At 39.5% G+C, this 22,598-nt stretch overlaps 1 protein-coding gene across 2 annotated transcripts; it reads left to right on the top strand.

The window, feature by feature from the left end:
- The first annotated feature begins 3,727 nt into the window (after positions 1 to 3,727).
- Positions 3,728 to 18,956, top strand: LOC110291740 (rho GTPase-activating protein 20-like). 2 transcript variants are annotated; one of them, XM_021159009.2, is made up of 6 exons: positions 3,728 to 3,838; positions 4,757 to 4,941; positions 6,132 to 6,281; positions 9,599 to 9,640; positions 10,419 to 10,513; positions 11,601 to 11,688. In XM_021159009.2, the coding sequence occupies exons 1-5, from the start codon at positions 3,833 to 3,835 to the stop codon at positions 10,447 to 10,449; spliced, it is 414 nt and encodes a 137-aa protein (XP_021014668.1). In that variant the 5' UTR covers positions 3,728 to 3,832; the 3' UTR covers positions 10,450 to 10,513; positions 11,601 to 11,688. The 2 variants fall into 2 exon arrangements, with proteins under 2 accessions (XP_021014668.1, XP_021014669.1); XM_021159010.1 differs by lacking the exons at positions 9,599 to 9,640; positions 10,419 to 10,513; positions 11,601 to 11,688 and adding an exon at positions 18,650 to 18,956.
- Positions 18,957 to 22,598: the final 3,642 nt, after the last annotated feature.

Below are 22,598 nucleotides of genomic sequence, written 5' to 3'. Positions count from 1 at the left end.
AAATACTTCACACATTGAAGTGGTCAACCCGTAACACCCACATAGTTAGCTTTTTTGTCTGCCGTGTTTGACTTAAGCTCAGACAGCTCATTTTTCTCTTCACTCTATGAGTGTCTATGAGGTGTATTGTTTCTAGTCACTGCTCCCATATTTTAAAAGACCAAGTTAAGATTTCAAAAATTGTTCCTAATCTATATTCTAAAACTTACTTTATATTGCAATACATTTATTAAATATTACAATTCAATACCATTATGAGATATTTGTATATAATAACTCAGCTTCACTATTTGGAAATAAATGCAACCTTATCACTCATGAAAGAAATTACATGCTCAACATTCATTAAATTTCACAATTCTGAGTATAAACTGTTAGAGAAAAATGCAAGATCCTGGACTTTCTAAAGCTGAGGCTGTATAGGGAGAGGAAAGTACAAGCCAAAAATCTGGTAGTGGCGTAATAGACTCATTTCGTTATTGCCTTTGTTATATCACAGTAAACAACTTTCTGCAATCCTGCTGTATGCTGACTCGGAAGAGAGATGGAACTTTACAATCATCTCAGGTAGTAGAGGTTGGATTTTATTATTTGGCAAAGTGTCTAGTGAGGGTTGATATCCAAGTCCACTCCCTGGAGCTCTGTTGAAGTTCCACATCCAAAGGTGTAGAGATCATCACAACGAGAAGAAAGGCAATCATGGACCATTGGTAAGGGGGTTGAAAGAGGTGTGGGTAAAAAAAAAATCTAGACTTCAAACTGAGTCAAGTGTGAACACCTAAGATGTCAGGAAAGGTAAAAAGGGAAGGACAAATACGATACAAGGAATGATCTTGACATGACATTTATTTTACTCTTTGGAAACATGAATGATAAGCTTCATCAGAAACAGAGATGTCTATGAAACATTAAATGCACATTTGATTATAAGTGAGAGTAGTAAAAGATTAAGCCCATAGGAGACTTCACAGGCTAGCAATTTAACACGGGGCTATTGATTCCAAGGGAACACTGATGAGAGTTGGAAGACCTGTAGAGTCTAAAGGGCAGAAAATAATACACATTTAAATAAGTATTTGATAAGATGGAAGGAACCTGTCTCAGTCTTAGGGCAAATTTCAGTCTTGCTCTGTGCCGTATAGTAGGCTGAGAAGAAAACCAGTCATGAGGGCACGCACCACAATTAGAGTGAAGGTGTGCTTGCTCTTAGGGATGGACCTCAACTCTCAAGAAGTCTGAGAATCGGGAATGGGATCTTCACGTAAAGCACTAACTTTGGGACCCTGGTACAGCAGTTCTTAACCTGGAGGTAGACTGACCCTTTCACAGGGGTTGTCTAAAACCATGGGAAAGACAGATATTTTTACATTACAATTCATAAAAGTATCAAAATTACAGTTATGAAGTAGCAATGAAAATAATTTTATGGTTTGAGGCCACTGCAACAGAAGGAGCTGCGTTACAGAGTCACAGCTGTAAGAAGGTTGAGACACACTGCTTTAGGAGGATGGATGCTTGAGGTGTCTTTTCAGGATGGAGGGGTGAATGGTGAGATGAGGAGGATGCTGGACATGCTAGAGGGCTCCAGAGCCAAGCCTTCTTTGCCTTTTCCAGTGATAAATGTACAGTCACACCATGTGTGATGGTTTGTATATGCTCTGCTCAGAGAGTGGCACTATTAAGAGAAGTGTCCTTGGTGGAGTAGGTATGTCACTATGGGAATGGGCTTAAATACTCTCAACCTAGCTGCCTGGAACTGAGTCTTCCACTAGCAGCGTTCAGATGAAGATGTAGAACTCTCAACTCTGTCTATACCATGCCTGCCTGGATGCTGCCATATTCCCACCTTGATGATTATGGACTGAACCTCTAAACATGTTAGCCAGCACCAATTAAATGCTGTCCTTTATAAGACTTGTCTTGGTCATGGTGTCTGTTCACAGACATAAAATACTAACTAAGACACCATGAGAGGCTATTGGTGCTGCAGTGTCTCTGGGACCCGATACTGTGTGAACTGGAACCTGCACTTCATCCAGCATGCCAGGATGGAACAGTGTGTGGCCAAGCACTCTGTAGCGTCTTGCACTGAAGCTCTGTGCTGTCCACCAGACCAAGGTGGAGCTGCATGAGTAGAGAAAAGGATGGTCAGATGCAGGTGGCAGCTGCTTCAAGTACCAAGATTATGACTTGGTGCTGGCTTTAAAGAGGCTCTGGGCCAGGACATTTTCATCTCTCTTGGTCCAAGAGATAGGTTTCCATAAGCTTCTATCATAGCTGCTTCTTGAGCTTGCTCAAAAGAGGCCAGGGTACCTTTGTGCCAGACAAGCCATTAGGCATCTAAAGGACAGATACTTGCATAGAAGCAAACCACTAAGCCTCTTCAAAGAGTATATATCCAAGCAAAAGAAGGCTGTGATCAGGTAGGTTGACCACTGGGCCAGCCAGTGCTAGCACAGTGTGGTGTCTTTATGTAGTTTCTAATCCATCTAGAGACCTGAAAAGGGGCCAGAGGGCAGCTGAGAGACAAGGGAGAGGCAATGGGCACCAAATCTTGTCTGACCCTGAGAACTCCGTTCTCTGTACATTTTCACTTAAGATATTTTTTCTCTCACATTCTCAGTTCTGTTGAACAAAGCAGTATATAAAATATGAAATATTAATATATAAAGGGAAAAGCCATTATTGTGTGCACTCTGGCAATCATCCTCAGTGGAGGTAAATGTTACAAAATAAACACCCATGGCATTTAAAAAGTGGGAAAAGCTCTATAAGAATGATTCTAGTAACTAGATTTACAGTATCACCAAACTGGGGACCACCACAATAATTTCAGTAGTGAAATTTTAAACAAAAACTAACTTCGAGGAATAGTAATATAAATTCCGGAGTGAACATCCAATTATGTTGAGAAAACTTATGAAAAGGTCTAGTATGACCTTGTTACTGATATACTGTGTTCTTGAAAAGGTGCTAGAGAAATGGAGAACTAATATGTGATGACCATTAAAAGGGTGGTCAACATTGTCAGTTGTTATGACTGTACAAAATAGAGCTTTTTCTTAGTAGTGGGAGCATCATAACTTTATTTGTATAAGTATTCAAATCCCAGGCCTATAATCAGATATGTTTTTGTCCCATGGGCTCATGTGATAAAGTTTAGGTCCCATATGGCAATATTAAAGGATGATGACACTTGAGAGTGTGAGCCTCTGAATGGAATAAGGTTGTTTTTCTGGATCGAATGACAAACTTTACATGGAGGTTATTTTTCCAAGATAAAGACTAGTGCCTCCTACTCAGCCTGGCTTCTCATCTCATCCGATGCTCTCTCAGAAACTCTCATTCTATGACGACAGTATAGATGTGAGTCTGATGTGACAGTATCAAAACTGCTCTTATTAGATGTCAAATCATTTAATCAAACACCTCACCTTTCCAGCCATCACAGCAGTGATTCACACACTACGATCTGTACCAGGTTCTGAGAGCACACTGGAGTTTGGGGATAAGGTTTACTATTGATCTGAATCGCTATAAACATTTGGAGATTTGCTGTTACTCCTTACAACTATTATGAATCTCATATTTTCTCAGCCATGATTCAACCAAGCTAACATTGAACAGAAATGAAATAAAAGTGACACTTTGTCAGTTACAACATGAAGCTTAGAACCATGATGTCACCTTGGTCTGTCACCCTGACTACTGCAGAACTCTCACACTTCAGCAGTTAGGCTGCCAACCACAGAGGCCATCTTTGGTGTTTAGTGCCAAGGAAGAAATCGTTTCAAGTCCTTTGAAAAGCCATCCAGTCCAGGACCTCCCCACCATGCAGGTATTCTTCATTTTCTACCCATTTTCTACATCAAGAGAAACTGGTGGTTTTAAAAAGGGTTTTAATTTGTTTACTTCAGAGCACGTGAATTAATTCTTAACATCACCACTGGCCTCATGAAATGTAACCCCTTTTAATAATGTTCAATGCTGTCAACTCAAGAAAGCAATCTTTATACAGTTACAGTGGGGGACATGCTCAGGGGTACATGTCAGAAAAATATCTAGGGAGGCATCTGAGTTATGAGAGAGGTTTTATGTTCTGTTCCATCTAGTAGTTTTACCTCTTTTTGGAAAATGATCATATTTCAAGAAATACACTAAGATTTATTTTGTTTCCAGTAACTTTTTGATGTTTCCAATGTTACTTGGTTTTCTTAAGAACTATGTCCAAAAGCTTGGTGTTGTTTTACCTAAGATAGAATTGAACTTCTAGTAATGCTAATTTATCTGTGTTATCATAAATCCTGAAACCAAATTATAACTCTTTCACAATCATCCTGTCAATGTCTTACAGCCACTGTCTTAGGCCAGTTAATTAAAAGGCAGTATTTATGTAGAATTTAGTAGATTTTGCTATTTTTGTCAATTTAAAGGTTAATCGATCAGTAAACACATACAGTTTTCAGACTCCAAAATCTACTGCATCATCATCATCAGGGTTTATACATTTAAAGCCAAGCTGTATAAACAGAAAGGTCATCTCCATAATGAGTTTTATTATGGTATTTTGATCCATTGATCTAATTTTATTTTATTTCTATTCCTCTCTTTTCAACACACACACACACACACACACACACACACTAGTTGACACTGGCCTTAACAATTCAGACTATGTTTTAATTACATGTCAACCTTTAAATTTAGCATGTAAAATGTATCCCATAAATTGTTCACTGATTATCTGTTCTGTTAGTATTTGACCTGTACCAGGGAAGACCTATCTCCCGACATGGAAACTCTTGGTGAAAAAGGGACATTGTTGGATGACAGACCTAGAAACTTGCTCTTCCAAGGCTCTGTGGCACTCAGAAGAGGATGGAGGAGGAAGAAGTACCATTTCTTCTTGTTCACTGATGTTTTGGTTGTGTCTAAGAATATGTATGTACTTATTAATAATTTTCTCATTAGGAAAGGCTATTATTTCACCAGTCCTTAACTGTTCAAAAATATAAAGTTTTGTCCCCTTTTTTTGACAAACTATTTGTCCCCACTTATTAAGTAAGAATTAGTTAAAGGTCTGTTCTTGCTGTCCACTCCTGTGGAGAATACAATCAAGAATAGAGTAAAAGAACCAGGCATGTTGGCACATGCCAATAATTGTATCACATTTCTGGGTGATTGAAGGAGATGGCCAGTTTCAGGAACTCATTTCTTATATAAAAATCATTTTTCCTCATAATTAAATATTGCTATATGTGGCTGCCAGGGATCCTCTTGATACATGTATTTGAATATAAATGATCATTGCATGGACATAAAGATAATATGTCACTTCACTGGTAATAAATTAATGTAATTTCTACCTTTGCTCTAAAAATGAAGACTAAATCCAGTATAAAAGGTAACAGCTCTGGCAAAGAAAGAGAAACAAGTAGAGAAAGATGGGAGAATTACTTCACACAAGTCATGCCAGCAGAAACTACGGGAAGTGGGTGAGAACCATAGAGCCCCAGCTATTCTGAGCTGTGGTTGGCTGTTTCGCTGCCTCAGTTATGGTCCAGACTCTCACTCACTAACTGTTCAGAGTTGCCTCAACTGCAAAGTGGGTCTAGAACAGATTGGTTGATGCAATTATTTGAGGGATGCAGGAAATGATGACCTTAGACTATATGAAATATTTCTTAGCATGTGGCTGCTGCTCTTAAGTGTTTTGGGATGGGACAGCTCTCTTATCCATTTATATAACTTTCCTGGTTTGGTTTTTAAGGAAGGAAGGCATGTTAGACCTTCAGTAAATAATGGGGAGAATTGTTGAAATGGGATTTCTAGTCTCACACAGGTGGAGTCTAAAAACTTCACATGTAAAAATTACATGGTACAGTAATAGTAAGCCCTTTCAAGTCATAAAATACCAGACAATATTTGGCTTTCCGTGGTAATGGAAAAAGTGTATTTAGTTTGGATATGATACAAAATTACCTTGCTGCAAGCTTTGTTGAGATCTGTCTACCATGGGATGGGTTGTGTCTGGATAATAGAGATGGGTGTGTCCTACTCTGCTCAGAAGAGGAAGGAGTTCCACCTACACAGAAAAGCAAACTAACAGAGCTGTTCGATTCCCTTCCCAGTCATAGAAAGAAGTTTAAGATAAAAGATATCATCCCATTGAGATACCTCTGGATTTCTGACTCTGCAGACCTCCTAGGGGGAGACAACAGAATTGCCTGCAAATCCATCATTCTTTTCTGGCCCATGGAAAAATTGGTGGCCACATTCCGGTAAGACCTAAAGCTTAGACCCGCATTAACGAGCTGCAGGCTGGGGGTTAGCTTCATACTCTCTAAAACACAAGGGAAAAAACAGATTTATTAGAAGTTTAAAAAAAAAAGAATCTATTGTAACATGATTGTCATAGGCTGTTGAGCTGAGTGTTTCTCCTGTACCTTCTGCCACACTGTCTTCTGTATCTTCATGTGTATAAACGGATCGACAGTGGGCAGACTGGAAGAGGTCCCTTTATTTTTACCAGTGGGGTTTGAACACCGTTGTAGAAGGCATGTGATGTGGAAGGTGGAGGTTGTCCTGTAAAGGTTGTGGGCTGCAGGGATTTACTCTCTGCACCATGGTCCTTACCTCATAATGGTCTGCTATTATCTGAGCTCTAAAGCTACATGAGTTTAATCTTTCTTTTCCAGTGATGTTAGGGACTCTAGCTTGGTTTTGCAAATTTCTTTTTATCCCCAAATGGATTTTCTAAAGAATAGCATTGAGTTAAGTAAAGAAGTGCTCAGATTCTTGAATGTCTGTGCAGCAGCTTATTGGCTTTGGTGTCATTGGACAGCATAGAGCTGGGCTTTGCTGTGCACTTGGATTTATATATAATTATGTATTTTCCTCAATTACATTGCCAATTACATTACAATCCCAAAAGTCCCCCATACCCTCCCCCCAACTCCCCTACCCACCCATTCCCACTTTTTGGCCCTGGTGTTCCCCTGTACTGGGGCATATAAAGTTTGCATGTCCAATGGGCCTCTCTTTCCAGTGATGGCCGACTAGGCCATCTTTTGATACATATGCAGCTAGAGTCAAGAACTCCGGGGTACTGGTTAGTTCATAATGTTGTTGCACCTACAGGGTTGCAGATCTCTTTAGCTCCTTGGATACTTTCTCTAGCTCCTCCATTGGGGGCCCTGTGATCCATCCAATAGCTGACTGTGAGCATCCACTTCTGTGTTTGCTAGGTCCCGGCCTAGTCTCACAAGAGACAGCTATATCAGGTCCTTTTAGCAAACGCTTGTTAGTGTATGCAATGGTGTCATCGTTTGGAGGCTAATTATGGGATGGATCCCTGGATATGACAGTCTCCAGATGGTCTTTCCTTTTGTCTCAGCTCCAAACTTTGTCTCTGTAACAACATGCATTCTTAGGTGGCATGATGAAAGGGGTTCTGGCTGGGCATCGTGAACCTCCTGAGTGGATCTTTTGGATGCAAACTAACTAGATAGCGATACTCAGCTCCATGTTTCAAGCACACACCTGCTTTTATATTTGTTATTTACATAAAGAGTTCTACATGTACGCATAGCATTCTCCTCTCCTCATTTCTCCACCCAAACCCCCAGTATTACCACAGAGCTGAATCAGCTAGCAAAGAAACCTTTGTGTTTAGGGAACTTTATATATTCTTTGACTCTGCAAACGACATATGGCATCCATTTCCACAATATTTTAGAAAGAAATTCATGTTTATGCCATTCTCCTAATATTGACTTTCAAAAACTCTATTGGTTAACTCATTGGAGATAATCCATTATTACCATTTGTTACTGGCTGCATATAGGAGGTAGTATTTATTACTAGATATTTCCTTTATTTACATTTCAAACGTTATTCCTTTTTCTGGTTTCCCCTCCGAAAACCCGCTATACCCACCCTTCCCCTGCTCACCAACCCACCCATTCCTGCATCCTGGCCCTGGCATTACCCTACACTGGGGCATAGAGCCTTCACAGGACCAAGTGCCTCTAGAAGGAAGTATTTTTAGTTATGGATATATGAAATGTTTCTTGAGACCATTTCCATGAAACTTTTTTATGATGGAGGTAAAGTTTGAAATTATTTCTACAGTTTTAGAATATAGTTGGCATTCAGTTAATTATGTCCTAGGGATTTTCAACTCTGCACATTACCAAATGCCTTTGAGGTTTCTACTATGTTGCTTTTTTCCATGTTACTAGATGTGCTACCCAGGTCCACATGCAGGACACATGAGGCCATAGTAATTGTCAACACTTTTGATGTAGATGGTTGCAAACAGAATATAAGCAGGAAGCATGGGAGTTGTTAATGGTAGAAACATAAAATGTGCCAATCCTTGGGCAAGAAGCTGTCCATGATCCCACGGGAAGTTACACAGGACTTCCATGTGACTCTGAGACCCCAATCCTGGGTGTAGAACCACACAAAATGGATATAAAATATCTGTGCACGAATGCTGTTAGAAGCATGAGCCATAATTTTCAAAAAGGTGGAAACATCACAAATATTGAAACAACGAATAGAAAGAAAATAAAAATTGCTCAGGGTGTGAACAAGGATAATAAGATGGATGGTGAAGGAGACTAGGGTTTGCTGTTTGAATTAAAAAAGTACTCTTAAACAAAATAGTGCTGGTGCTCCCAGGAACTGTGAATGTGACCAATGACATTGCTGGGAACATTCACGCTGCATGTCATTTAATTATATTTCAGAAATGATGGTGGATTGTTAGTCCTTTCCACTATAGTTCTAAAGTAAATGAGAAAACAGAGGGCTTACTAGGTGTTAGCAACAAAAGACTTGATGAGACTCACACAAATGAAAGAGTGGTTTTGTAGGAACAAATGCCACATATTACAATTCTATAATTTATATAAGAAAATAAGTCATGATTCTTTGTTTTTTCTTTTTTTCTTTTCCTTTTGTTTGTTGTTTGTTTGTTTGTTTTTTGTTTGTTTGTTTGAGACAGGATTTCGCTGTGTAGCCCTGGCTGTCCTGTTGAACTCACTCTGTAGAGCAGGCTGGCCTCGAACTCAGAAATCCACCTGCCTCTGCCTCCCAAGTGCTAGAATTACAGGCATGTGCCACCACTGCCCAGTGATTTTTTTTATTGGTCTCCTGTAAGGGCTAATGGTGTTCTCTCCAAATGTCAATTGGTTTACATGAGATTTAATGCAAATAATGACAACATGCTAGATAAGCCCAACCTCAAGCTGTTTGGACACTGTAAGCCTTCATTACACATTTATACATATGAAATTAAAGCTTAATGCAGTTGTTTGGCTCAGCCATGATCACACAGCTCCTGTTTCATAGTTATACTCAGGCTTCTAAATTCCCAAATGGCCTCCACAGCAGTGAACGTTTTATCCTGTTAGGTTACCAGTTAAGGAATCGGTCAAATAAAAGGCCCAATCTTGTAAAGAATACAATACACCTGTACCTCATTGGTAAAAAATGGCTTATAATATTTTTATGAGAGACTATCTTAAAAGTCTTAGCATAAAAATTTCCCACATTCTAATTTTTTTCTCAATTTTTTTTTAACTTACAGTACCAAGGAAGAGAAAAAATGGTGGTATTTTTTCCTCCAAAGGTATTTTCTAATTATTATATATTAATTCCTTAGTGACAAAGAAATGGCAGTCTCTGCAAACCAGTGACCCCAGAACAGTGCCCCCTTCCTTAATAAAACTGTCAGATGTTTGCCCTGTGTGACTATACTAGGTATTCCCTGCTTGCTGCTATCTGCTCTCTAGTTAAAATGTGTAATTTGTTTATTGTTTGAGGCAGTTCTGGTTGCCAAGATCATTATTTCTTCCTCTTCAATCTACATATTAGAGTAAACAGTTCTCCCCAGACATAAATTAAATTCCTTTCAGTAGAGGTTACTCTGTCACACACACTCACAACATCTGATGCTTTCCACGCTAGGAATTAAGAGGGTTTTTGACTCTTTGCATGAGTGGCAAACTTATGGCATTGGGATTTGCTTCTCTTTTGTTGTTGTTCTTTGTTTTTAGTTTTCAAGACAGGGTTTCTTTGTATAGTCCTGGCTGTACTGGAACTCACTCTGTAGAGCAGGCTGGCCTTGAACTCAGAAATCCGCCTGTCTCTGCCTCTGCCTCCCAAGTGCTGGGGTTAAAGGCATGCAACACCACGCCCAGCTCCTGTCTCATTGCAATGCACTATCTTCCAAACCATATCTTTTTGATGACTCATCTTTGAACACTTCTCAATCCACATTTGCTAACTGAGTTTATACATTTTCACTCACCAGATAACAGATGATAATATTAGCAATGATTCACTTGACAATGAATTACTACTTACCTCCCTTTATTATGCTGTGCATTTTTGTTGCTTTTGCGCAGATCCATTACTAATGCCAAGAAGAGGGGTTAGGGTATGAGTCCTGCACTACCAATACTCATGGAGATCAGCCGAAGCTGCGCCAGCGCATGTACATGTAAGACCAAAGAGGGCTACCTCCGGCAGATATATAATATGGGGGAATGAAGAGAGGTAGGATAGGGGAGAGAGGCAAAAGAAGAGGAAGCAGGAGAAGAGGAAGAGAGATTTTATACACTACTGTGTTAAAAATGTATATGTGTGTGTCATGCATACATATATGTGTAATGTACTATGTGAAATGAAGAATAAACTGAGTTAGCTACAGTTCCTACACTTAAAATAAATAGTTCATAGTGAATGATTATAAACTGTTCTAGAATTTAATTTCCAAAGAAAATATTTTCTGTTAAGATTATTTTGTTTATTCAAGTATAATTATAGATTTACATGGAGTATCAGACAGTGAAAATATCATATACCATCTTCATATATTTACCTATTTGATGACATTTTCCACTTTTATTTTGTCTTCTGCTCTTTCTTACTCTTTGACTCTCTGTGCAATGTACACAGGTCAACTGCATGACCATGGCTCTTTATCCTCTTAAGCATAAGGATATCTTTTTTATATAACTACCATTTGTGTGTGTGTGTATGTGTGTGTGTGTGTGTGTGTGTGTGTGTGTGTACATGTGTCTGTGCCAAGGTCTCTGTGGATATAAGAGGACAATTTGGATTGATTTTGATTTTTCTGTCCAAATATGTTCTGGGATCTAACCTTAGTCACCTACTTGGTGAAGGATTCTGCAGCTGCTAATCCCTGTGTTTGGCATGAGAAACTCCTCTAACCACATTCTGATCATATGTCTAAAACGAATTACTTACTGGTTATTTTTACACAAGATATCACCTCTGCTTTTGGTTTCTGTGATATTTTTATTCTTAGGCCACAGGTAGTAATTTGACATCATTGTCAGGTGATGTTTTAGTAAAGGTCATTTGCTTGGGATGTACTACATCTATAGAAAGAATCCTTAGCACTAAGACACACACACACACGGGAGTGATGGACCCACAGACACACAGAGACAGAAAGGCATAGAGGGAGGTATAAACAGATAAACAGAAAGACAGACATAAAGACTCATCAACTTATCCTAACTTAGACTTTTCCTTTATTTCCTTTAAAACCACAACTACAGAGATACCTGCTGCTGTCTTTGCCCAATCCAGATGAAGATCTCCAACTTGTTCCCTCCAGGATAAATAATACATTCCTTATGTTGAAAATTTGCTGTCTGGTTGTGTTTTGTACCAACTCTGGGACCTCCAAATTTGGTGCCATGTCTCAGACTGTGACAGGACCCCTGGCTCAGTTTTGGCCTTTCCAGAACACCCAGTGCCTTCTCCCGTCATTCACCAGAGGCTAATTGGTGACTTCTCCTTTAGTAACCATCCTAAACATTCTGTAGAACATTGGTTGATGACCCTTGAGCATCTGGTGTCCCAATCTGCGTTGTGAAAATGGGAAGAACACACCCAACCTTGGCCTTCAGCAGCCCCCGTGGGCTCCCTCAGACGGCTGGCAGGCCCATTCCTCCCCGTGGGCTCCCTCAGATGGCTGGCAGGCCCATTCCTCCCCGTGGGCTCCCTCAGACGGCTGGCAGGCCCATTCCTCCCCGTGGGCTCCCTCAGACGGCTGGCAGGCCCATTCNTGGCAGGCCCATTCCTCCCCGTGGGCTCCCTCAGACGGCTGGCAGGCCCATTCCTCCCCGTGGGCTCCCTCAGACGGCTGGCAGGCCCATTCCTCGCCGTGGGCTCCCTCAGATGGCTGGCAGGCCCGTTCCTCCCCGTGGGCTCCCTCAGATGGCTGGCAGGCCCATTCCTCCCCGTGGGCTCCCTCAGATGGCTGGCAGGCCCATTCCTCCCCGTGGGCTCCCTCAGATGGCTGGCAGGCCCATTCCTCTTAGTTCGGCCTGGTTGGTGGTTTCCCTTTCACATTATAGACTATTCTTCTGGAATTCAGTGTCTGTCCTTAACTCTCCAAAAATCCTCTCGAAGATCCCTGTATTTCTCCCCAAACTATTACGTCTCCCTCTTGGTGAAAGAGCTTGTGTGACAATCCTTCACTCCCGGGTAACTCCCTATTGTCTACTCTAGACCCTGAGGAATGCCCTTGGCTCTGCACCTTGTCTCTCAGCCATCATTAGCAAAGCTATTTGCTCCCTTCATCTTGACTAATATCCCTCTGGGTTGTATTCTAAAGACCCAAAATCACACCTGACTCAAAAATGGCCCTTATACTCCCTAAATTATAAAAAAGTAAATAAACTAAAGTAAGACAACATTTACAATTGTTGTGGGCAAGGAGACATGGAAGATACTCCATTCCTTTTCTGCCTTCCTGCCTCAGACCCTTTTTGGTCCCTGTCTGCATAGAACAGGTCTCTATTTGCAGGTGGACAAGGAGTCTGCGAATGAGTGACAAACAAAAGCAACACAAGAGATTGTGTAGAATCTGAATGTAATTTTTCAAGTCGAGCATCAAACTTTTTATACAGAAGAGTGACAAGAAACCAGGCGAGATACATCTGCTGAGTAACAGTGACACAATACAAAAGGAATGCATACATCAAATGAAGGCAGGGACCAGGCTGCTGCCACTAAGAAGGGAGCCAGGTGTAATACTAGTCTATTGTTAAGCCCACCACCAGGGGTTCTTAGTAAATGCCTGATTATGCTGTTTCTTTGGGCCTAGTGAAGAAACCTGTCTCAGGAGGATTCCCTAACTCTTGCATGGTAAACTCACCTATTCACTAGGCCATTGTGAATTCCCTTGTCTGGGTAAGACTGGCTATTTTCCCAAGTAAACACTCTGTAGACCAGCCCTGAGTTATTCTGGCTCCATTATTTGTAATAAAATTTGAATGTTACTGAATAGATAACCTTCTTACTGAATTCCTACTTAATTCCAAGTTTGTAGGCTTCAAGGATTTTCTTAGGACGTTGGAACACTGGTGAAGGCTTAGCTATGTCAGAATTCAATCTTTAAAGGCACCTATAATAAAATAGTACTAAAAGAGAGCACATGGTTCCATACACCAGACTAACGCCAGGATAGGGTATGAGTATACAGGTTATGAGAATGCCTGGTTCCAGGAGGTTGAGTTTCCTTGAAACTCCCTGCCTCATGAGTGCTTCCAGGCCTCTAGGCTTGCCAAGCAGACTTCACTGGAGTGTGCATAGCATCTTCCCTTTCCAGAAATCCCTGTATTTCAGCCATGTTTGTTTTTCTTTTCACTTCAGTTCTAAGCCCTCCCTTATACTTTGTTTCCTGCCTCATACTTTGTCCTATTGGCCATCAAAACCTCCACTACCACTGCTGTGGCCTCACAACTCTAGGAGCTGCCATGGCATTCCTGCCTACTGTGCTCCAGGAGCTTGCTGCCAGAACACACCCCTGGAACTCACTGCTCAGACAGCTCACAAAGCTTGCATGGAAGCAGCTGCTTCTGCTTCCTTCCTCCCTAAAACTAAGCTTTACTCCCCCATTTGATACCATGGAAGAACAGCCACCCTATGACCTGGCTCTCCCTCCTTGTCAGCCATCTTCCTCTAGTCCCTTCTGCAGACTCTCCCCATCCCCATGTTCATGTTCATGCCCAGCTCAGGTCCACAGTCTCTTGGACTCTCCCAGATGTCCCTGCCTCTGACTATATTCTCCTCCTGATTTCCCTCTTTTGATCCTGGCCAATAAACCCCTAGCCAACCCACTCTGCTCAGTCCAACTGGGGAGAGTCATACTTGGCCTGTAGCAGCTCTCAATGACTGCTCCTATGTACATAAATGATCCCCAAATCCCTTATACCTTGCTCTCTTCTCTATTTCTCAAACTCTCATCTCCACTGTTAACTCTTAAAAATCATCTAACCACTAACTTATAAACTGTTACATAATTCATTTAATCCCAACTTCATTTAGCCTCTTGTATGTGTTTTTAAGGTTATGCATAAAATCATGTATACTTCCTAAATAGATGGTTCTTAAGCCCTTTAGAGATCTGCTGAATATGGTATTTAAAAAGGGTAAACTTTTATAGAGACAAATGTCCACTCCTAGCATAAACCCTAAGGTGGCCAAAGAAGACAGATGGAGCATCACAACTCCATCTTAACTGTGGTAAGACTATCTCAGGGGCAGGACAGCCTCATGCGTTGCCTGTTGCAAGGGTTCTGCTCAAACTGTGTACACATGTGGATTGAATGTCCCACTCTGCCCAGTCAAAGTACGGTTTGATGAGTTCCTTTATAGGAAAAATCAGACCTAGGTCTGATAGCCAAAGGACAAAGATGATCTGTGTGGCAACTGAAGATTAAATGTTGTCCTATATGACAGCTTGTGACCTACCACCACTATCTGACCACAGACTCCACAGGAGCCTAGGACAACCATATAGGTCATGGGAAAGTCTCTGTCATTTTAAGTGATACATAGGCCATTTGGATTATACCTCCCACTATAATTTATCCTTCTCAGATCTCTGATCTTTCCTGACTTGATTAAATCCATACTGATGACTCTCTAGGAGCCTAGAATTTTGCTTCCTGTGTCAGGTCACCTCCTCACATTCCTCCTAAATACCAGGGACACTTTTTCTGCCCTGAGAGAATTCTGGAGTCTTGCTCACCTCTCCATAGTCAGCATACATGGCCAGTCTTCCAGATCACCACAGATCTCTCCCTTAACTTGCTCCTTCAAAGGCTTTTCCTTTTCTACTCATTACATTACTAAGAAGAGATATTCTTTCCAAAGTCAGCATGGATTTTGACTTCTACCCCAACATCAGCTCCCAAGACACCCTGACATCCCTCCTCTTCCTATTCTCAGGCCCTGTGTTAGGGTTTCATTGCTGTGAAGAGATACCCTAGCCATGGCATCTTTTTATTTTTTAATTTTTATTGGTTATTTTATTTATTTAAATTTCAAATGTTATTCCCCCTTCTCAGTTTCCCCTCAGAAAAATCCCTATCCCACCCCTCCCCTCTGATTCTATGATGGTGTTTCCCCCAAACTACTCACCTTCCTAGCATTCAACTCTTATAAAGGAAAATATTTAATTGGAGCTGGCTTGCAGTTTCAGAGGGTTATTCTATTATCATCATGGCAGGAAATATGGCAGAGTGGAGGCAGATATGGTGCTGGAGAAGAATTGTAGGTTCTGCAGGAAATGAACCCAATGAAGGTCATACCTCCTCCAACTGGGCCACACCTCCTAATAGTGTTGTTCCTTATGAGACTATGGAGGGTGTTTTCTTTCAAAACATCACAGCCTCCATTTGAACACACTCTCATTCTCCAAATTCCTCAAACTCCTCTGGCCTTCTGTCCACTTATATAGTCTGTCTTGCTATATGGGATGTCAACTCTTTTTCCTTTGCTAAGCATCATAAACTACTACTACATTTAAAGATCTTAAACACCCTCTGCCTACATTCCAATCCCCTAATCCCCACTCCTCCACCCTTCTCCAGCCTCCTGGATGGCAAACCCATCATTCTATCACTTTTATCAAAGTGGTAGTTATGCCCAACTAGCCTATAATACCTGAATCAACACAGCACATCACTAACTACCATATGGCAGTTTAATACCAAATCTCTTTTATCCTTTCTCCAAGCTTACCTGGGTCCCACCCCATCAGGCAAGTAAGACCTTTCTATATAACCTAACCCAAATCTGAAATGTATGTTAGCACAACAACCCCACCTCCACTATGCAACTCCCAGCTCATATTACTCTTTAGGATATGAAGGTCTAACATTACAAGATTCTAAGAAAATATAGTACATTATATAAATGCAAACTGTAAAGGTCTGAGCAGGTAAAAACCTTAAGTCTTTGGGACCTCAAAAGAGGTGTTAAGATATGTGAGTGCTTTAGGTGAGTTATATAAATAGTACCCTTAATAATAAAACTGCATCTCAGATCATTTTTATGTTTACTAATTTATCCTTTGAAAATTTCATACATGTGCACAATGCATTCTGCTCACTGTCATCTGCTACTCGACTGTCAAGGAAAACAAAACTATGAAATTTTCTGGTAAGTGGACCGAACTAGATGCAATCATCATGAGTGAAGAAACCAAAGAACCAACTAAAATTTCAACTTTTGAAAACTTCTGTTTTATTAATTTTAATTCAGCAGGATAGAGGTATGTTAGGAGAAGCGTTGAGGCCAGCAAGAAAGGGCTCTGTTCAATATAGTGCTTGAAGTCTTAGCTAGAGCACTAAGGTAACTAAAGAAGGTAAAAGGGACACAAATAAGGACATGGTTCTATAGGAACAAGACTCATAAGGACTCCACCAGAAAACTCCTATAGCTGACAAATACATTGAGCTAAAACAATTAATTTATAAATTCACTTTTAGAAGCGATCAAGATGACAAAATTATGTGACATTAAGGAATGGAATGCACTTTATACCTTGTATAACCATTAGTAATTTTAAATGAATAGTTAGATGTAGGTAACTTTTTAAATGAACTCTTTGAAATTTTTACCCAATGTATTTTATCATAACAAATGCCACACTCCTAACTATTCCAAAATCCACACCTGTTTAAAAACCAACCAAACTTATGTACTCTTTTTTTCCTTTAAAACACAAACATGTCAAATCTAACTTTATTGCCCATATGCTGTTGGGTTTGGAGCCATATCCTGGAGAATGGTCCATGGGTAAATACCCACATCATTAAATATAATTGAATCTCACATTTGCAGTAGCTAACAATTGCCAATAGCTCTTCAATTAGGCAAGCAACTCCTTCATTAACTCCATCCTCCTTGAAGAGATTCTACCTGGTAATTTCACCTTGTAAGGTCATGGCACATGTGCCAACTATTCAGAGTTTACATGTGCTAAGTTCTGTATTGTACATAGAAAAGTAGTTGACATTTACGACTAGTACTCCAAAGACTGACTCTTTGCACAATGACCTCTGGTAGGTCTCTATGTTAATCACTGTCTACTGCAAACAAAGCACCTCTGACAAGGGTTGAGTGATGTGATGATCTATGAGTATGGCTAACCATAATTACTGGTTGGTTTGATATTGTGTGCACTTAGCAGATTAATAGTGCTTGCTTTTTCACTTATGGCCTCTGATGCATGTACCAAGAGTGATGTGGTATGGGTTTCACTTAGTCAGCTGGACATTAAATGCATTTTGCAAAGATATTGGTAAGGCCCATGTCAGTTTTGCTACTGCTGCCTGAACTTGTAATATCTTTCTAGAACACACTTTATTATAGTTTACAAGATTATAGCTGTATAAGTCTGACTATTTTCTCCTCTGAAAGTATGCATGTCATAGCCCAGCTTTGTTAAGGACAGACATTAGGAATAAAGCTTCCAGGAGACTATGAGATTGATTTCTCGATTTCTGAGTCAAGCATATGACATCTCCAGCATTGGATCCTAAACATCAAATCCTGCATGGGAAGCCAGGATCAATGCATTGACCTATTGCTGAGGGGTTTATGGGAACTCACAGTCCAACAACTCTTTAAGAGGTAACCCATTAAGCACTAAGATTTTTATTTGTTAAGTTCTGTTGTCTAGTAGGAGTTCCTTAGAAAATTAAACTGTAACTATTTAACCTCAATTTTTTGACAGATGAATGATTATTTTTGGAAGCTTCTATAGTAATATGTTTCAAATGTGTTATTTTTAAAAGTAATTTTATTATTACTTATTCTTTCCCATATTAACTCCTTTATTCTGCCCTCTTATCCTTTTCCATTTAAATGTGTGTGTGTGTTTATGCACATGCACGCACACACATGCGAGCTTGTGTGTGATTATTTGTTTTTTTCCATTAAACCACCTTGATCTATATCTCCTTTCTTGAAAAATTTCCCTGAAGTCCTTTATTATTGTTCCAAGTCTATTCCAAACGAAATACACTCAATTAGAGTTTTGAATGACTAACCTAATATTAGATTCCATAGTCAGGATCCTATCTAATATATTGAATATGCCCTAGGTTTATTAAATATGTAAATCCCAGACACACCAAAAGAATAAGTAAATATGGGTATTTGGTGACATATTACAAACTTCATCCTTGAAAACATGACATCACTGCTAATTTTTAAACTTAGATATATGCAGCTCATTTAATTAAGCATTGTAGTAGTACACTGTAAAATCATCATGAAAATAATAATTTTGATTATTCCTCAGATTCAAAGAATACAGATGATTACACTCTTTCTTAAACTGGATGTTTCTGTGGGACTCCAGTGTGTTTCATGCCTACATGCTTTTGGACAGACCCACTCCAGTCACAGGCCATCTCTTTGGAAACTCTTTGATTATTTGTAAGGATGACAATCTGCTCCAATTCTACTAAGCATCATATCTTCTCTATCCACCCCGTGGCCATCCTGAGTCTTTGAATATTGAAACATTCTTATTTAATTAATTTCCTGGGTGGTGGATCATTAGAAAAACCATCACTAGGGCTGAGGAAACTAATAAATATTACTTTAAAAAAATAAACCCACAGTTGTTTTGGTAAATCATCGAAAGCAGAACAGGAGAATAAATTCTAGTTTCTTCTGTTGGTTTCAGAAACAATCCACATTTACTTGCTGTGTGAGTGTAATGTGCTCAGCAGGTGTGACACACATTCCTCTTCTAGATTATTCCTTCAGCTGAACAGTGGTGTCAGATCTACTTGCATAACATTACAGTCTGACCATTTTTATAATCTAAGCATCTGGCATGTCTGTTATCTAAAGGCCTAGATATAAAATACTTTTCCTTCACTAATGATTAATTTTGTAATTCTAACAAAATACTATAAAGCATAACATATAGTTTGTCTATGCATTACAAAGAAGTTATTAAATTATCAGTAGAAACACCGAATGTCCAACATCCTTACTACAAGGACACTTATATTGCATTGGAACAAATTTATCATATCAGATACAAGAATGCTATTATAACAAGCTTGAATACTTTATAAAAATTGGCAGCAACCATGAAAACTCTAACCCTATCTCTACCAATTACATAAGTAAAAGCTTCAGTCTGATTGTTTATGGTCTGATTGTTTATGGTACCCAGTTTTACATGGTAAAACACTGGTAGAATAGATTCAGTTCTCATGACTGCCTGACAGTATCAGTTACACTCTATACAAAAAGCTGAAAACATGAAGACAGTAGAAACAAATGAATGGCTCATACAGAATAATTTATTCAGAAAAAGATCTTTATGAACACTGATCTAGTTTATATATAAGGATCCTATGTTGGAAGTGAGTGGAATCATAATTAGTTAAAGATAAAAATTCAATACGAAATGAGAATGACAGGGTGGGGAAAGGCATTCATAGGAAAGAACAGTGAAGCATGAGGAACCATTGTCAGGATCATAGAGCCAGAGATGAATTTAAGATCATTAAATTATGGCAGGAGAAAATCTCTTTCAAACATGTTCCCAGTTGTCATCAGACCCAGTTAAACATCACCTCTTCCTCCAGCTCTACCTCTGCAACCTTGTGAGCCATTGATCTCTTTCTCAAGACTCACACTGGCATTTTGCAAGTGTAGATCCTAAATGAGATGAGCTTATCTTGATCTCACACAGAATATACTCTCTATTATCATTGAAAATGTACCCGAATTGGAGGGAATCTTCAGAAATGCAGCCAATATAGCATCATACTAAACCCTGAAAGCAAAACTAGACTCTGGAAAGAAGTGAACTTGAGCAAAGAATCGATCCTTGTAGCATCAGTCTTTGAGGTAGAGAAAGCTCACGCATCATCCGCAGTCATCTCCCTGAAGCTGTGTGAAGCATTTCCTTCTTTATGATTACTTGAGAGTGAGAACAGACGTGGCATTTGTTACATTTCTATCAGTGTGTTACGACCCCATGATCCAGGCAGATTACAGTAGGAAGCATTTACTTTTGGCTTAGCACCAGAGAGGTAAGTGTCTGTTATGGAAGGGGGGATGGCAGCAGAAGCAGGAGATCACACCTGTATCCTCAAAATTGAAGCAGAGTTAGGAAACTGGAAGTCAGATGAGGCTATGAACTCTCAGTGACATAAGCCTTGAGCAAGGCTGCATCACTTTCCAAACAGTGCCACCAAGGAAATAGTGCTCTGTGTATGCAGTTGTATTTGTAGTTTAAGGTCCAAACACTTCCACCTTCCTCTGAAAACAACACAATTGAAAACAACTTCTAGAGAATAATAGCCCACTGTCTGGGATACCTATTTTTATATTAGTTAATTGTAGTTTATGAGATAAAATATCATGAATGAATTTATTTTTGTTTTTAGTTCCAGAGGGATAAAAGTACATTTGTATAGACAGGCAGACACTCCTGTTGGCAAAAGCAGGAAGCCCAGCAGAGATGAGATACAGGAAGTAGGGTAAGGGTATGAAATCCCAAAAATGGACCCACTCATACACTTCCTCCAAAAAAAGCTCAACCACCTTCTAAAGAGTGTTAACATCTGAGGATCATGTCTTCAAAGATGAGAACTCATAGGGGCACTACAGGCATCACAGATAAAAAAAAAATCTATATGGTTTAAGCATTGGCCACATGGTGATAATTCCATGAGTCATTCTTTGATGGTAAGAACCACATACATGAGATTCCTCTTGCTTTGCAATTTCACACCACTCTTAATTTCACTATGAAACTATCTAGTTATGATAATACCAAAATAATTAATAATAAAATATTACTTAATTTTTATACTTTCCTGTGATATACCTAAGAAACTCATCATGTTGATTTTGATTTCAACATGGTTCTCATTATGAAAACAAAAAAATCAAACACTGTAGATTTAAATTTAGTAAATACTTATAGAAATTTGGCATATAAAATATACTCAGTAGAATATTAAGAGCTTCAGGCCATTCATAATTCCCATCCCAGTATCCAAACACTATACATTTAAATGTCCCCTACCTCTTTCCACTGCATGCTCTCTCTCACCCTCACCACTTCGACAGTTATTTGTTTGTATACCATACCCACCATCAGACTCATGAAAGTCAGAAAAGATTCTCATGATAGACAGGTCATCTCAGGCAGCTTCCTACCTTGTTTCTTCAAGATCATGTGACCTTCTTCTTAACAACACTGGCCTCATGAAAAGAATCTCATAGGAATAATATTGATCACTTTGAGAAAATAGGCTTTCAGCTGTCAGGGAACTGAATCCCTGGACTACATGGGAAGAAATTAGTTGTAAATCTGTGAAGCTGTGTGTCCAGGTTAGGAGAGAGGACTTATGCTCTGCTGCCCTCAGTTTTTTTTACCCATAATGAGCATGAAGGCATATTGGATAGTGGGCAGACCTCAATCAAACATCTATGAGCTTTGTGATTTTCAAAATATCTAAGATTTATTACTGTTAACATCAATTTCTCAAAATTTGAGCATTGCTTTAACCAAGATGGGAGTGGCTACTCCAAACATCCTGATTTACATGACGTTTCATATAATATGAAGCCAAATCTGAATCACTTTGGCCTTCAATTGAACAGGTGCTATGTTATGCCAATATATGGGTACCACTATTCCATGTTTGAGGGGCATCTTGCCATTGTGAAAATGAAGTTTGTCACATATGAACAGGACCATTGACTGTTCCCCTCTGTTAGTGGCTTCCAAGGTATGCTCTACTTCTAGAAACGTTAAATGATTGGAAGGAGGGTTTCAGGACAGATTCAGATAGAATTTTCTGAGTGCTGTCTCTGACATGTGGTTTCTTCAGCATTGAGGGCTTACCTTCAACCTCCAGAGAAGCAAGGGCTACAGAACAGCCTATTTTGAATTGGAGTCCTTTTGATTACTCTGACAAACTGAACAGATGTTTCACTTTACTCATGTTGTGGATTTTGTGTGATGTCCTGTGACTCTTGGGCAAACATTATACACTATAAGTGGTACAACTTCACTTAAACTATGTACACTTATGTAAGCACATGCATAGTATAATTTTAGTTACATATAAAATTAAATATTTAATTAAACATCCATGGTGCTATTTGTTTTTCTTTTGTTTTTTTTAATATTTTTATTACATATTTTCCTCAATTACATTTCCAATACTATCCCAAAAGTCCCCCATAGCGCCCCCCACTTCCCTACC

The sequence above is a fragment of the Mus caroli genome, chromosome 3, assembly GCF_900094665.2.
Source record: "Mus caroli chromosome 3, CAROLI_EIJ_v1.1, whole genome shotgun sequence".
NCBI classification, from domain to species: Eukaryota; Metazoa; Chordata; class Mammalia; order Rodentia; family Muridae; genus Mus; species Mus caroli.
The sequence above is the reverse complement of the archived record's forward strand: the minus strand, read 5'-3'. Positions and strand labels throughout refer to the sequence as shown.